At 38.2% G+C, this 18,339-nt stretch overlaps 1 protein-coding gene across 6 annotated transcripts in view; it reads right to left on the bottom strand.

Annotated features, from left to right (window-relative positions):
* Nucleotides 1-17,872, bottom strand: part of LOC106074050 (zinc finger protein 608-like) — a 75,454-nt gene extending 57,582 nt beyond the window's left edge. Inside the window, exons 1-3 of one of the 6 annotated variants that reach the window (XM_056013677.1) lie at nt 17,560-17,872; nt 17,166-17,303; nt 9,688-10,719 (exon numbers count right to left, since the gene is read on the bottom strand). In XM_056013677.1, coding sequence (XP_055869652.1) covers nt 9,688-10,551 — 864 coding nt within the window. In that variant the 5' untranslated portion in view covers nt 10,552-10,719; nt 17,166-17,303; nt 17,560-17,872. Of the gene's footprint in view, nt 1-62; nt 82-274; nt 508-4,629; nt 4,744-9,687; nt 10,720-17,165 lie in introns of those variants that run through there. The other 5 variants (XM_056013686.1, XM_056013693.1, XM_056013696.1 and 2 more) reach the window with 5 other exon arrangements.
* Between the last annotated feature and the right edge of the window lie 467 nt (nt 17,873-18,339).

The following is an 18,339-nucleotide window of genomic DNA, read 5'->3' as shown; positions in this document are numbered from 1 at the left end:
TAAAATTAGTCTTTTTACTAATCGAAATCAAGAATTGAGTACAGGAGTACATGTTTTCTTACTGTACACTTTATTAATGTAATGTCTCTAAATAGGCCAGTACACACGAAGTTACGAATACACGAGGCATTTACACACGTGATGTTCGGTTGTGCTAAAATTAGATAATCATCATAATCTAACTATAACCCTCACATCCGAGCCATCGATGATTTGACAACAAACACGCCAATCAATACAACACAACAAGACCACGTGTCTAGACAAGCTTTACCATTGAACACGCTCCATTCGATCAAACAAATCTATCCCACCGGAGCGCTATCCAGTCAATAAACCAATACAAGGGAAAAGTCTTCATATCCTGGCACTGATCGGCACTCGAATCACAATAATATGTTAACAGTAGGACAAATCTACACATCCAGGAACACAAATAACCTACACACAACACAGACAGTGCTGATACACAACACACACACACACCACGACTAAGAAGCCATGATACAAACTTTGTGTACAAGGGGCGTGCTAGCCAATAGTGTGTATTATCATCAAACGAGTCAAAATGTTATCCCCCCCCCCCCCGGTTAAAAAAAAAACCATTCACACACACACACTGTTGTTGTCAGTTGTGTAGAAGGGGGGAAGAGAAGGTATGAAGTGGCCAGAAAACTAATCTAAGAACGGGAGGAGGGGGGGGGGGAGGGTTGAAGACATGACGGATACGTTTGCCAAGACGGTAATAAAACTGTTCAAGAAACTGTTGTGCTGGAAATGGTTTTATATAAACAAAAAAAAAAAGAAGTAACCGAGTGTATAGAGATCAATGATGTCAAGGATCCCAAACCTCCCCCAGGGAGTCACACACACAAGCGGGAGAATAAAAGGTGTCCTTAACACTTCATATGCTAGTTTCAGCATATACAATACACACATACAGTCATATAGAATGACACACAAGATGGCCTAACTAACATTTCAGTCAAAAAATGAACCAGCGTGTCATGTTCAAAGTAGGATCATGACTTAAATGAAACTTTACACAATTTGTATTTGTCTTCCCATTAGCTCACACTTTGGTTATAGTCAAACATTGGAATCATTTCCTTGGACGACTTTTCATTCACCTACCCAGCTGAAATTTCGCACCTAAGCTAGTACAGCATGACAACACATTTGATTAAATTTGAAGAAAGATCAATTCATTAATAATTTAATTATAGCTTTCTTAGCTAATGTTTTTTTCTCACAAATAGGTGTCCAAGTGCGGATTGTTTATTGCCCATGACCTTTACTAGCAGCAGTTACAATTTTATAAAGTATATTTTTATTTCTTATGTTCAGGCAGTGATGTTGAAACTTAAAATACAGCAGATGTGAGCATGGTAAAATATTTAGCGTTTTCGCTAACATTAAAGGATGACATTTTTCTTAGTAGCTCTAATTTTGTTGACCATTTTTGGTGGTGTAATAAAATTTAATTTATTGCCTAACACGGTTCAAATGTACTTCAAGCTTTGAACTATTTCTATGCTCTTCCCAGCTAAAAATACAATATCATTTTCTTGGTTTTGCTTTCGGAAGTCGATACTCATTTCTTTGTTGTTGTTTTACTTTCAATATAAAAAAAAATTGTCAGGAAGTAATCCTATTCTCTTCTAAAGTAATATCTGTAATTAAAAAAATTAAACAGGAATGTTATTTGTTTATAGATAAGGAAATAAAGATTGGCATAAGGGAACAAAATTGGAGGCGCGGTGGCTGAGTGGTAAAGCGCTTAGCTTCCGAACAGGTTCGAATTCTGGTTGAAACTGGGATTTTTACTATCGGTATCTTTAAGGGGCTTCTGTGTCCACCTAGCTCTGATGGGTATCTGACGTGAGTTGCTGGCCACATGACATCCTCGTTAACCGTGGGCTATAAAAATAGATGAGCTTAACATCATCTGCCACATAGATCACAAGGCCTGAAAGGTGAACTTTACTGATATGGAACAAATACTTGCGTTCATGTTATATTACATTTTTAATGATTAGACAAAATGTAAAAAAAAAATGAAAGCTGTTATGAAAAAAATCATCAATTTCTGTAAACTGTACAGAAATAAGGTCATAACATAAAACAATACAACTAAAATTAAAAAACCCAGACATTTGCATTGCCCGGAACTAGAAGCTTGTTAAAACCTTTTCTGACCGCACTGAGTAAACTTGAGCTCATGAAAACTAAAACAAAAGAAAAAGAAAAAAAAATTGATTTTATTTTCAGTTCTAACACTCAACTTTCATACAATCACCGGCTCGTGAAGGTAACAAAAACGTAAACGCTGTGAGACATACAAAGCCTGGCTACACTGTAAATTAGTCTTGGTTCGTTGAGAACGAGGGGAACACGGAAGGTGGGGAAACTACACAGTTTTTTAAAAGCGTAAAAAAAAAAAAAAAATGCATCGGCAAGGGGGGATAAATATTATGTACATCAATTAGTTTGAAAAAAAAATGTTCCGTTTTATTGGATCAACACGAGTTGCTCTCTCTTTGTTGACGCAGCCTACGCCCCCCCCCCCCCCCTTTGTAAGCAGACGAGACGTGTTCACCTGTCTTTTTGATACGTCTTCCCTAGTCCTATAGACGCGATGCTGGTTTGTAAGGGGAAAACAATAGGAAAATGATGGGGGGGGGGGGTAAACGTTAAAGAAACACGGGGGGGGGGGGGGAGACAGACGGAAAGCGAGACAATACACAAAACAAAACCTCGTCAGTCCTTTTTTCTTTACACCGACTGACACGTGCTCCAACCACAGCGACGAGGCGAAGAAAGGAAGGAGGGGGGATGAGGGGGGGGGGTGTACAGATGTAGTAAAAAGGAAAATTAGGGAAGGGGGGTAAACAGCGATTAGGAGCACCCAGGAGTTAATCTAATTATTCTGAGTGCTGCGTGTGAGTGGAGGAAGCAGACGTGAGAGTCTTTTAATACCCAACTCTGTAGCCAACGAGGGATAAGCAGCAAAATGTTTTTGTCTAGATATATCAGCAATCTTTGGATTTCCATGGGAGGGGGGATGACACGACGGAGAAAAATTAAAATATTAACAAATGATGTCGGAAAATGGAAAAAAAAAAAAGGGGGGGGGGTAATAGGTAAGTAATATATTTATGTTACAACCAATCACTAGTCTTCATAGCAACATTTTTTATTATTTATTTCGTATGTGCGTGTGTGTGAACATTTCTACTCTCGTTCTATCCTCGATGCATGGCTGAAGTATTGAAAGAAATGGCCCGTGTAGTGACAGCCGCTCTGGATGAGTGTGTGTGTGGGGGGGGGGGAATGACAGAGCGGCAGCTCTGATGAGACGAGTCACCATTGAGATGGAGTCGCTGTAAAGTGGTAACGCTGGTGGCGGGGGAAGGCAATTAAAAGAAAATGTCTCTTTGTTTAGACTTGGAAACAAGTGAAACCATGATACGGGCCGCCTAGTTGGCATTTGATTGCCACAAACTCAAGTGGGCTGAACGCCGTGTTAAAATTAAAACTTTCTACCTCCTCCCTTTCCCCCCTTTAAAAAAAGTTTTTACGGTTCACATCAGACATGGTGAGAGGATCACTTAAATTGGCTGCATCGTCGGGTCCATCCTTTATTGTTGAGCCTGCACCAAAATACTAGTGCAAATGTATTAGTGACTGATCCAATGGTGTGTTAAAATATGTTGACAGTGGGTAGGCCGACAAGTGCATTGAGTCTGAGGTTTGCGTCGCGGGCTCATTCAATACAAAGAACGTAACGTACACCGTACTGTAGCACACACTGCATCAAATTGGAGAGTATTTGTATAGTCAAGTGAGCTTACGTAAGACTATAAAAAAGTATAAGTGGGCTTTCACCAGTTTGTGCTTGAAATGCAAAGTGTGTCGACCTATTTTATAACTTTTTATTCTATACCGAAGTTTTTTTGTTTGTTTTTTTTAAACAATCCAAACAATTGAATTGCAGTTATGTCCTATGTGTTTTTGGCAATGTAATCTTTTACTGAATAAAAAAAAAGTAATAGAATGTATATATATTTGCTCTCTTGAGACTCGAAGAATGCCCTTGTTGAAGACAGGCGCAGAACACGAAAAGAAAACTTAGACCGCGGGGGACAACGGCTTTGTCTGCACGAGATGCGGGAAAATATGAAGGTCGCAACTGGGCTTCGGTAGTTATCTGAAACACTGCACTCATCCTTTATCTTCAGAATCGAGGACAATGCCATTAGGTCAATCCAGAAGATAGTGTATCACTATTATAAAAAAAAAAAAAAAAAAGTATAAATAGGCTATTTTGGTGTGTGCCAACTTACACAATAGAAGAAGTGCTGATAAGCGTATACATTGTTTAAATCATATACGATAAATTGTGTGCACATTTTTGCACTGTACAATCAAATTGGCATTCACTTTCGCTTGTATTCACACACACACACACACACACATATATATATATATATATATATATATATATATATATATATATGTGTGTGTGTGTGTGTGTGTGTGTTATTTAGTTGGCAAGTTATCTTTCAATATGGCGTCCATGTATTTGTCCAAGTATTTAAACATTTCTTCCTATTTATATTTTCTTACCTTTTCTTTAGGTTTCCTTATGTTACACCGTAACTTCACCATATTGATTTGTCTCCTTCTCCTGTTACTGTTAGTCTACTTAGTTGCTCTAAGAATGAACACAGGATCTTACAAATAGGCATGTCAACAAAGAGGAGGTTACTGCGTTTACGTTTTTTCGTGAAAATCCCAAATACGTAAAAAAAATAATTCTTTTGTTAAAAAAAAAACAACAACATTAAGCGTAGCTGTATCAATTATTTTAGATCAGGCATGCAATTAAATCTGAATCTAGAATAACAGTAATAAATGTGTAACATTACAAATATTTTTAGCAATAGTTTTTGTTTAGCGCAATTTCATGTAGGCCTATTTAGCTTTCTCAATACGCTATGATCCTGTCACTAGTCTGGACCAAATGGAAAGGGATAGAGAAAGAAGAAGGTATGTAGGTGATTGCTTTTTAAATGCATTTCTTTTTAAAAAAAAAAAAAGGGGGGGGGGTGGAACGACTTGAATTCGAACTCGCGGGCTAAATCATAAATCCTCCTCAGCCTCATCAAACCAATACACTAACCACTGTGACATGGAATTACTTATGAAAATAGAAGGTTTTATAGTTTAGTGTTTATTTCAAACTTATACCAACCACCAACACACCAGTCAAGTACAATTTCTTCCCTTGATCGAGACACCAAACAAAATAATTAATAACCAATAGTTAATTAACTAATTGGTTAATTTTAAAAAATTGATTCTTGTTTTGTCAGGTAATAGAAATAATAGTGCGAAATTTCAGCTTGATCCGTGAATGAGTGTAATAGAAATAACGTGTACAAACTTTTTACCAGACAGAGTGAGTTACTATAAGCTTTGTAAAAACTACCTCATACTTGGAAGAATACGTCAAAGAATTGATCTAGTCTAGATACCCAACGTTCATGAAGTGAAAAGACTCCCGTGTCTCACATTGCACTGTAATGATTGTACTACTAATGGCATTGTCCTCGACTCTTCACATTAAGGATGGCAGCAGTGTTACACCTGACTACTCAAACCTCGTTGCGACCTGTTTGTCCGCACCCCATTGCTTCATTGCAGATGGGCTCTTAGTAAAAAAAAAAAAATGTGTTCAAGGAGTATTTAATTATGTTTGAAATGTTTACCAGAACTGAAGAATTAAAAAATAAATATTAAAAACAAACAAACAAACATGAGTACTCTATAGATACAAAACTAGATTTGGTCAATAGTCAATATTAAACAGCTCTAACAAGCAGGTGTTTCGAAACGCAAATATGGTTAAAGGCATTTGTTAATATGACACGATAGATACTCTTTTATTACTTTTGGGAAGACCTTTAAACAACGAATATTAATACAAAGTCACGTGTAAAAAGTCGTCACTGAGTTGAGTGTAATGACATTAAACGCTACATCGCTATCAGTCTGTACCTCTCCGCCCACTAACCACGTGACTCGTAGAGACATGTAAAGCCAAATCTTTCATTGGCACGAAATCCTTTATGAAACAAAACGTTTGAAACAACAGTATGGTCCTTACTAATAATGAAGAAAAAGCCACAACACCATTTGTTATAGAGTTATAGAGTGAATTAAAAGTACCTATCCTCTGCAGTGCTATGTTAATATTCTGAAACAAAGGTACTAACAACTTTATCATGCAAACCACGGAAACGATTTAAAGACTAGCTTAGGTGCCAACTCGCTGATATATATACATATATGTAAACAATACAAACGCCAACTGGATCTAGACTATGTCTATTGTTGGCAGCCTTTCTTAGCTCTCGTATTGTGTTGCTATGTTGATGGCTTGGATTGTAATGAAGTGCTAGATAACCATTTCACTGTTTATGAATCGCATGAACTGATTGTTGCGGTATTGTTGATCATTAGTAATATAATTTATATTACCAATTTAATTTTATTATTATTACTTTTCATTTAGTTTCATCTTGATTACGTGTATATTTTTATTATTTGTAATGGCTGCATTTGTAGCATTGTGCTTTGTGGCGAAATAAAGAAAATTGTTAAATTTTTTAAAAATTGTTAAATTGTTGCAATTCAGTAAAGCGTTAACATAATTTTTTTTTAAATACAAAGGCAAATTAAAGTGTCATTTTATTTTTCATACTAACATTATGTTTTTCGTTCTTATGGAGATCTCAGTAAAGCTGTTTTTTTTTTCACAAAAATTTGGTGTAAAACCAGCGTTATGCAAACTTAAGGCCAGGATAATATCTCAAAGACAATTGTAACGAAGATTTTTAATTAATATATTTACTCCCACTCCACCCCAAACCCTTACTCTACATACACCATTGAAAGCTTTGTCCCTAATTGCCAAAATGTGTTGGTTTTTTTTTCATTCCCCCACCTGGTCAGGTCCCAGATATGTAAGCTATTCCCGGGCAGAATGTATTCGTTACAGCGATACACAATGTATGCGTATTCAACGATTATCATGGCGAAGAATCGGTTTAAACTGTGCAGCACAATGACAGAAGGAGGTAGAAATAGACATGGGCAAGGAGAGGCACGGTGGGCTAAAGGATGGTCTCTGACCAAGAAAATATAGATCTCAAAGACATGGTCAAGGAGAGGCACGGTGGGCTAAAGGATGGTCTCTGACCAAGAAAATATAGATCTCAAAGACATGGGCAAGGAGAGGCACGGTGGGCTAAAGGATGGTCTCTGACCAAGAAACTATAGATCTCAAAGACATGAGCAAGGAGAGGCACGGTGGGCTAAAGGATGGTCTCTGACCAAGAAAATATAGATCTCAAAGACATGGGCAAGGAGAGGCACGGTGGGCTAAAGGATGGTCTCTGACCAAGAAACTATAGATCTCAAAGACATGGGCAAGGAGAGGCACGGTGGGCTAAAGGATGGTCTCTGACCAAGAAAATATAGATCTCAAAGACATGGGCAAGGAGAGGCACGGTGGGCTAAAGGATGGTCTCTGACCAAGAAAATATAGATCTCAAAGACATGGGCAAGGAGAGGCACGGTGGGCTAAAGGATGGTCTCTGACCAAGAAAATATAGATCTCAAAGACATGGGCAAGGAGAGGCACGGTGGGCTAAAGGATGGTCTCTGACCAAGAAACTATAGATCTCAAAGACATGGGCAAGGAGAGGCACGGTGGGCTAAAGGATGGTCTCTGACCAAGAAACTATAGATCTCAAAGACATGGGCAAGGAGAGGCACGGTGGGCTAAAGGATGGTCTCTGACCAAGAAAATATAGATCTCAAAGACATGGGCAAGGAGAGGCACGGTGGGCTAAAGGATGGTCTCTGACCAAGAAAATATAGATCTCAAAGACATGGGCAAGGAGAGGCACGGTGGGCTAAAGGATGGTCTCTGACCAAGAAAATATAGATCTCAAAGACATGGGCAAGGAGAGGCACGGTGGGCTAAAGGATGGTCTCTGACCAAGAAAATATAGATCTCAAAGACATGGGCAAGGAGAGGCACGGTGGGCTAAAGGATGGTCTCTGACCAAGAAACTATAGATCTCAAAGACATGGGCAAGGAGAGGCACGGTGGGCTAAAGGATGGTCTCTGACCAAGAAAATATAGATCTCAAAGACATGGGCAAGGAGAGGCACGGTGGGCTAAAGGATGGTCTCTGACCAAGAAAATATAGATCTCAAAGACATGGGCAAGGAGAGGCACGGTGGGCTAAAGGATGGTCTCTGACCAAGAAAATATAGATCTCAAAAACATGGGCAAGGAGAGGCACGGTGGGCTAAAGGATGGTCTCTGACCAAGAAAATATAGATCTCAAAGACATGGGCAAGGAGAGGCACGGTGGGCTAAAGGATGGTCTCTGACCAAGAAAATATAGATCTCAAAGACATGGGCAAGGAGAGGCACGGTGGGCTAAAGGATGGTCTCTGACCAAGAAAATATAGATCTCAAAGACATGAGGCAGATAAAGCAAGGGACACGTGCTGGGGGTGGGTTCAAAGGGGTTGTCTATCAATCAAGTCATCATTTCACAAGGATTGAGTTGCCCCTGCCTCCCATAGCAGCAGATCCATTTACGAAACTGTGACATTTAATCTTCAAACGTGCTCCCCTCCCCCCCCCTTTTTTTTTTATCGTGTCATGTATTCAGCCTAGATCTGGGAAAACAGTCGTGAAGTGTGCGTGCTTCCATGGTAGATCTATATATTGAAGTTAAACTATGTGCACAGACGTTATGCCCTGATTGGTTAGATGTACACATCACACACTAACCGCACGTGTGTGTGTGTGTGTGGGGGGGGGGGGGCGACTTTGTGTCCTATATCAGCAGATAAAAACACAATGACAGGCACAGCTAACAATTACACGAAGACCTCTTGTCACGCCACTGTCGCGTTTCTTTATTGACACAAGTATGTACACACACGATTATATGATAAGAAATGCGCATGTACTGCCATACCACTGCACATACACCCGGTTCACTAGTAAGTGTTGTTTGATTGAAGACCCGGTTCACTATCAAGTGTTGTTTGATTGAAATACACATTCCTGGAGTACAAATAATTATTTCGAATCCTATTACAACGTCCCCAGGCTCAAAGTTAGATGTTTACGCCCACATTTTTTTTATAAGCAAAATCAATAGAAGAACGAAAAATCTGCTACGTTTGGGGGGAAAAAATCCGCGCTTCTTTCCACCCCAGATATTTTGACATCAACTATTCCCAAATGTATGCCCCCCCCCCCCCCCACGTTTTGTACTTAAATCCTTCATTTACCATCCTAGATTACACAATAAACTTTTTTAAAAATCTTATCTTGAAATAAAATGGAAAAAAAAAAAAAGAGATCTAGAGACAATTCTAAAGAAGTGGGGGTGTGGGCTTGGTTTCAACTCGGCCTGGAGACTAGGAGGCCATGTAGTTAAAATAAAGTAACTACGCGGGGACCCACAACAATAGGCTATAAAGTATTACCAAACAAATACAATACCCTGCTGTTGGTGTGTCATTAGATTAATAAGTCATATATAAACCCAGTAGCAATTCGCTAAAAACAATTTTTTTTTTTTTTACCTTTTCGAGCTTCAACTTTTTAGGCGGCAGTTCTATCTTATCCTCTACCTTGGCGTTGAATTCATACGGGTCGTGCACAGGAGTTTCCCTTTTCACGTGCACGGTATCACCTGGTCTGGGCTCTGACGTTAGAACCGGGTTGGGAGGCCCTGAGTTCACGGGAAAGGTTGAGGAGGCGACGGATGTGAATGCTTGAGAAGCTCCCGTGCCAACTGAAGTTCGTGTATCGGAAGCAGGGCATTGGCTCATTCCGGAGCTCTGGAACGTACCCTGTGATTGTTGCATGTCTGATTTGCCTTTATTCTCTTTCATCTTTTTACTATATGCTGCCTTGGATTTAGGCGATTTTCCGTCTTTGCCGTCGGGGATTCCCGATCCTGCGGGAAGCGTCTTCAGGGGTGATTTAGAGCAGATGCTGCCGTCGCTCGGTGCACCCACTGGGTTGGTTTTGAGCAGAGCCACAGTCGGGTTCGACACCGACAGCGTACAGTGCGAGGTGGCTGGGGTGGATGCTGATGATGACGTGGATGACATGGGCGGGGGCAATGAGGTGGGTGTCTGTGAGGCTAATATCAGTAACGACGGAGACGCAGAGACAGCGGAACTCGCTGACATTTGTGGTGGAGTGCTGATGGCTGGAATGCCAGGCGTGGCTGGCGCGGAGGATATCGGCGTCGTAGTAGTTGACGCGCCGATGACGAGTTTACCAGCAGAAGATAATACTGTTGGTGTTTTAGAAGGAGAGTCTGATTTGACCACTTCGTGCTTGGATTCCACTTTGCTAGTACCTTTTGTGCGCTTGATTTTCATCTTGAGGCCCTTATCCACCGAGGAAACATGAGCCACGTTGTTGCTGCTCATCATCTTTTGTGTCTAATGGATTGAGGCACCAGCAGCAATGAGTGCCGTGGAGATGCGAAGGGCTTCTACATGAGTGTGACGAAGTGCTGTTGAGCCCAGCATAAATAATCAAAGGTGCTAAATCGAAGGAAGCAGTCGCAGCAGAGCACGTGTTTGGGACATCTCAGATGTCTGAAAAAAAAAAAGAAAAAGAAACATTTAAAGGGAAACTCAGATGGTTTTTCAAATTTGATTTATTGACATATTTGAATTCTGCGTAAAAAGTTGAAATAGTAAACATTTTACCATTTTTTATTTACATGCTAAGAAACATTTATAATTAGTAAATTAGACAGTAAATTCTTGACATCTTAAAAAAAAAAAAAAACGGGGTTCTTTGAGATTTTGTTTTTAGGTTAGGCATACGTCACATCCATCAACAATACTGAAAAGGAAACTAGATTTAACCAATCGTATCGCTTCATTCTTACAGGCTCTTGTGCTTAGTGGCGGCCTATTCCAGAGCTATAGTACAGTTATATATACATGTATAGGTAGATCTAAAGGCATTAGGATAAGCAACTCAAGAAAAAAAGTAACATTTTCATCTAAGCCTCTCTCTATCCCAAGAAGTAAGTAGATCGTGTGTCTGACTGATTCGAAAAAAACTGGTCAGTGTAAGGCTAGTCTAGACTACGTGTAGTCGGTCGTGACAAGACAACCAAGCGATAGTGTTTGTTGTGTGTTGAGTGGTCAGGCAAGCAAATACACACTGCCGTGGTTAGTCAAGCAAGTAAATCTACTTTTAATACGCATTTTTTCTTTGCTTACAAGATCCTAGATCTAACTGCATAGACAAAAATATATTTCTTTTACGAGAATGTTAACTTTGCTGTATGATCTCCCGTTATACAATAAGTCAATAGATTAATATAGTAGGCTAATGTGACGTAACATAGAAACCCGGTGAAAGTCTGACTGTTTTGAATGCGCAGGAAAATTACGTCAGAAAAACATCAATTACTAATTTATTATTGCAAATAAAAAAAAGAATAATATATTCATTATCTGTAAATCAAAACACATATTATATCAAAAATTGTCAAAACCATCGGAGTTTCCCTTTTAATAGAAACTGTTTAACTCCACCACCACCGCCTCCCCCCCCCCCCCCCCGTCTCTAAACGGTATTGCTGGATAAGTTAATCGCATTAAACATGCGCTGAATTGGCAGGAGTGTCTTTAATTATATAGAAAAGTTACACACATACAACTACCGGGGCCTAAGAACTCTAGCCCCGTGATTCTCAAACTGTAGTACGCGGACCCCTAGGGGTCCGAAAGACGAACATAGAGGGCTTCGCAGAAAGCTAACAATCATATATAATTTTTTTTTCTACAAAAGTCTTGAATAATGATCAACTCACCACTAACTACCGTTTAATATTCTATGACAAACTAAACCAAAGATATGATTTAACCCTTTAGCGCGTGAACAAACTCAGTTCCCAATCACAGATGAATCCATACTAATACTGTTTACAGGAGCAGCTTTTTTTTTTTTGAAATATCTACAAACAAGGAACTTGAACCAATGCCTGAACAAGGAGACCACACATTCTGATTACAAAAAAAAAAAACCAACAGATTCCTATTTTATAGTCAGCGTTAGACAACCAAACCGCTGTACCGCATTCTATCTTGACTTGTAAACCTTGAAATAACTTGAATCACTTCTTTGGTGAACACTATTAATTATTACTTGTATTATATATATTATATAGTATTGTATATTTTGTATAATATGCATTTATGTAACATTTTTACTTAGGGCAAGTTTTGATTATTTCAAGGGCTCCACTGGTCAAAAGGTTTGAGAACCTCTGCTCTAAAAACACTGTTTAATCTCCTAGTGAATACAATCTAAACTGATGAAATAAAAACAAGTCTCGTTGAAGGTGTTTAATTAGTAAATTCTTGTCATGTTCGTTAAAGAAGAGTATAAAAGAGGTTCTTTAAAGAGACCATGTTTTAAAACAAATCGGTGTCCTCTTCGTGTTAGCAAGTTTTGAACAACAAGATGTTAATGTCAATGTCCATGTATTTCCTTTTTTTAAAAAAAATTCAGCAGCGTTCGTGTAAAATTTGATATGAACAGAATAGAATCTAATATTTCTATGAAGGGAGGGGAAGGCGGGAATGTGTGTGGAAGACGAGACAATGTCACACCAAGCAGGAGTCAAGTTACAATCAAAGTTTACGTTAAGTACCGAGACTGGAACCAATAAAAAGCAAGTGACAAACTGTCAACTTGATCTGAACCGTACATATTAGAACCAAACCGACTGCCATTAGGGAGCCATGAGAAATACAATGAAATGGGAAAACGATTCAAGGGATTGACTGTTGCCTACCCCTCCATTCAAGTTCATGTGTATCACGAATACATCATCGTGCCCCTGTCATAAAGTGGTTCACCTTTAAGTTCTGTCAAATAAAGAAAAAAAGACAAGCACTACAGTGTTGTTGTTTTTTTATGATAAAAATCACACAATATTGTTATAACTCTGCCATGCGCACCGCCATCCAGGCTAGTACAGAGGTGAGCACTGTTATAGAATAGACTGGAAAGGATGTCAACATTAGGAAGAGAAGAGAACGATTTCGGCCCAAGTTGAGAGCCAATATGGAGAGACTGTGCCTAAGATAGATGTTGTTTTGTGTACCTGTGATGTCGTGTCAATAAACGTCTATGTATCGTTGAGTTGCCTCACATAAGTTATTACAATATATTATCCGGTTTCAAGACTAAAGCATTACGAGGCTGTCTGGTAGAAGAGTGGCAAAGGCAGCTCGAAGACTTTTGGTTGAAACACGGTGGTGATAGCCAAACGAGCTGCTATCCTGACCCCCCTCCCCTCAAACTCACAGTGCACAATGAAACCGCGGAGACACCCGTGTCCAAAATGTATGCCCCCCCCCCCCATATTGAGACTATTGAACAGAAGAGTCCACCTGTTCAGAAAGTAGAGATGGTAGATCAATTATGTTTCGCAGCCCAAGCACTCTATTAGCCATTCAAATGAAATTTAAAAAAAAAACTTTAAAATATAAAAGCTGAAATTTTAACATAAATAAGAAAATAATATGTAATAAAAAAGTACCCCTATAGGGCGGATGATGTAAAGGTCATTTGTTTCTGTGAGCCACGTTTCACGAGGCTATCATTAGCAAATATATGAGAAAAATTAATCGATTTTTTTAAATGTTATATCTAGAACCAAATGGTCTAAATACTATGAATGAAAAAAATAGATCACATTTTTTTTTAATAATGAATAGCCAGTCTATGATGTAATCGCGTGCATGATATATGCTATTTACAGGTCTGTTTATTATTTTTTATAAACTAATTACTGAAATTAGCATCCCTATATTAATCAGCCTTTACATTTCCAATTACGATGTTTTATAACGTTGGACAGATTTTCAATTTCTTTCCCACTTCTTAAAAGATTGCCATTATTACCGTTTCAATCAAGGGTTCCAACATGGCAACTTCCCCCCCCCTCCTCCGCACGCCTCCTAAAACCACCAAAAACATAAACGAATGCCCTCACACATCCTTGGCTCCTCAGAAAAATCAATGTCCATAGGCCAAGCTGACCCACCATCACCTTACATTTGCCCAACCCAGAGCCTGTCAGTCTGAGCCAGCACACGAACGCACAAGATAACGGGGGGGGGGGGGGGGGGGGGGGTCAGCAGATAAAGTAATGATAATGCAAAAATACCGACATTAATTCCACCACTATTAAGAATGATGTCAGAAAGACTGTTAACAAAAAAAAAATGTTTTTGGCATGTGCAGAAGTTTAGAACTGGCGATGTTTTTTTTTTTTTTTTTTTTGGGGGGGGGGGAAGATGTTAAACGCTTGTCATGTTTTCTTTCTAATGTTGGTCTATTTATTTTCTTTTTCACGAGGAGATTTGTCATTATTTTATTCCTCTGCTCTTATTCTTCTAGCCTCTACCTCTATCTTTGACAAATAAACAAACGCATGACACATGAAATCTCTCTCTCTCTCTCTCTCTCCATTATTGTACATCGCTTATTCAGCGTCTGGTCTTTCTTTCTCATGCTCTGCCTATCTCTCCATCCGTTGCTTCTCTCCTCCTTTAAAAAAAAAAGCGCCCTCCCTTATTCATACACACGCTGAGGCTAGCACAAAGAGGAGACTTGCCTAACACACGGAAGTCGAGGGGGAAAAAAGGGAGGTGGGGAGGGCGGAAGGAGGTGGAAAGAAGAACAGATGAGTAGGGGCGGGTAAGGAGCTCTAGGAGATTGGCTGAACCGAGTGGCACGAGATAGTTGCCGGGTGAGAGGTGAGGTGGTGATGGTGAAACGTGGTTGGAGGGAGGGGAAGGGAGAAAGCAATGAGAGAGAGAGAGAAAGAAAAGAGTAGAGAATAGGAGAAAGCGAGTGTATTAGTATCTCAGTACCGAGGTATTGACACTTGGGAGGAGTAATATGACAGACTGCTAAACTTGTAGCAATAAATGGTTTCTTGTTGTCTTTATATATGCGTGTGTGTTTAAATATACAGTACTGTCAAAAGGAGGGGGGGGGGTCCTGGGAATTAAATAAATGTCACCGCCAAGCGCTATTTCTCAAATGACAGATTAAGTGAATATCCTTCGCTTCTGGCGTTTTACGTAACGAGTAGGGATAAAAATGCATGTATGCCTTTCTGGTTCACCAACTGGCAAATGTTCAGCTATTGGAGGAGGGGCGAGATGGTGTTTTCTAATTACCACAAAGCTGCATATATAATATTTGGCCTACGTGTGGTTTGATTACTGACTAGGATTACTAAAGTATCCCCTTTAGTTTCTCGCGATAATTGAACTGTACACAGTCTTTTTGTGTCTAAACTCCCTAATTTATATCGTGTGACATGAGTGCTATTAGTTTTCAATATGCCCAAGGTACTATCTCCATTTCTTCACTGCACAGCAACGGTGACTTCAAAATGTGCTTTAGACTGAATATAATTGTAATTATGTCAGCGTCAGAGCATTAAGTTGTTCCAACACAATTGTACATGTTATCCTAATAAGATTCTTAGAACTTATTTTAAACATTAAAAATTTAAAAAAAGGAGACGCCAATCCTTTCAGAACAGTCAGCACTATAAAAACATAGACCGCGTTCTCTAGAAACAGAGGGGAGGGGGAAGGTAGTTAATGTGTATTGTTTTACAATGACAAATTCAATTTTTTTCCTTCAAATTATATTATATTATATAAGGTCAAATAAATCATTCTTATTAAATAAATAAATAAAAAAAACTATTACAAGTGAACTAGAAGCATTTGCGACTGCATATTTTTCCGCATCTCATGCAGACAAAGCCGTTGTCCGAAGGCGGTTTATTCCAGTTTTCTTTTCGTCTTCTGCGCCTGTTTACAATAAGGACCTTTCTTATGGTTACTTATTATTCACAAAACAACTTCCTTAAAAGACATTCTCTTCACACTCGAGAAAAAACAAACTCAACCAAGATCAAAGTCAAAGTTATTAGGACACCCAAGTTTATTCTCAAAAATGGAATCAAAAACGTGTCTAGCTGTTTTAAGAATGTGGATCTGAAGTCCTTATATAAATGCAATTACCATAGAAGTAGTAAATATACACGAAAACGGGATTTAAATGCCAGGTTTACCATAAATCGATAACTTCATTAATTGTTTAAGACGCTGATACATCTGATAATGCGGGGGTATTTAGATGACTTTCCTTAGACTTATATCTATTCATATTGAAAATTATATCTACACCAATCTACAGATTCATTTCCTTTTCGAAGTTTGGCAAAAAACGGATTTAACTAATTATACTGCCTAAGTCTATAGCTTGATCTAAATATAGATCTTAATTCTTAATCTTATATGGAAAGTTATAACGCAGTGCACAAAATAAATCATTGTCACTTCTGGCTGGAATTTAAAAAATGTTTTAAATTGATTGTACTTGTAGACCTCTACTTATACTTTTTATTTAAATATAGACTAGTCACTAGTCACCTAGTATACATTACTAGATCTAGAATCTAGAGATATAGATATAGAATCTAGTTTAATGTAATAATGTCAGTGTTCCATTAAAATATACTAAATCTACTAAAATCTCTTTAAATTAACGTATTAGTATTAGCAATTAGGCAACTAGAGTCTAGATGTAGTATCTAGATTCTAGATCTACTATTGATATAAATATAGAATGATCTAGATGGAGTCTAGATCATTTACAGGTTTAGGTGTAGATTCTAGAATCTATATCTTTTGAACGTGGGCATTTTATTATTTTAAATGTGGATTCTAGATCTAATTAATAATCAATGTTGTTGTTGTTTTTTTACAATACCCACAATTTTGTTAGTAATATCAATTTATATAGATCTAAATCTACTTATAAATATAGAATCTACATCTAGATCTTGTATCTAGATCTCTAGATTTGATTAGACAATTAGACTTGAATACGAATTTATATATATTATATATATATATATATCTTAGAGTAGTTGAGTAGTCAGAAGTTTATTATGCAGGGTAAAAATTTAAATTAGGCCTACCTCTGTTAAAGATTCTGGAACAACAGGATACCAGGTTCCATCACTAAGTTGTCTTGACATGGACGATATTCACCCTTTCCACTAAGAATGAACCGTGAGACTAGACTACTTTTTATGTCTAGTAGACTACTTCGAATACTGAAAACACACATAAACACAATATTCCAAGGCACAGAAGACACAAAAAAATCTAGATCTAAATCTAATTCTGAAGAAGATCTAACAATCTAGATAAGAGATAGATCTATAGATCTAATATTTTCTCCATTTTTTTTTTTTTTTACTAATCAAGACAAGAACTTAAGAAGAATATCGGCTGAATATCCAACCAACAGAACAAATTATACGAGACTGAATCTACTAGATTTTATAATAATATACTAAATCTACTAACACAGTGACAACCTCCTGATTTAGATCGCTGGAGCGTAGCAATCCATTTCGCTTTATAATGTATTAACACAGTATTCCCTTTTGAATTTAACCGTCGTGCAAAAAAGGAAAAATAATCACACACACACACACAATATATCACAAAGTGAAAGAACAACACATGGATGTATCACAAATCAATAATGCAGTGTGCAACACGATAAAAAGTGTAAAGTATTATGGGGAGGGGCAAAAACTCGAGGTGAAAGTCTTGCTAAAAATAAAACACAGAACGCTTAGCACTGGTTGGGTTCGTAGCACAGGCCTATAACACAGACCGGGGGAAAAATTTGGCACGGCGGACAAGGCCACTTTTTTTTTTCGGAGGGGTGGTGGTGGTGTCAGGGGACGTGGAGTTGCACACACACACACACGCATGTTGCCTGAGCGGCTTCTTTCTCTCTTACACCACGGGCAGGAATGTAAAATAGATCTGTGTAATCATAAATCTTAAACTAAACAAATAATATAGCTATTCATTCATTCATTCTTCCATACATTGCTATTCTATTTTTTTTTTCGACATAAAGAGTCAAGCTCTAACACAAACACATTGAAATATGATGATGACCTGATTTGGGTGGTATTCATTAAACTAATACTTTATTTCATTATCATTTTCTGTATTACATTTCAACGTTTTGAAGGAAATATACATGTATATAACTTAGACTCTAGATCTATAGTAGGGCGTCATGCATCTAGTATGTAATCCCTTATGTGAAATATAATTGTAATCGAA

The sequence above is a fragment of the Biomphalaria glabrata genome, chromosome 1 (assembly GCF_947242115.1).
Source record: "Biomphalaria glabrata chromosome 1, xgBioGlab47.1, whole genome shotgun sequence".
Classification (NCBI taxonomy): domain Eukaryota; kingdom Metazoa; phylum Mollusca; class Gastropoda; family Planorbidae; genus Biomphalaria; species Biomphalaria glabrata.
This window is presented reverse-complemented; position numbering and strand designations above follow the sequence as displayed.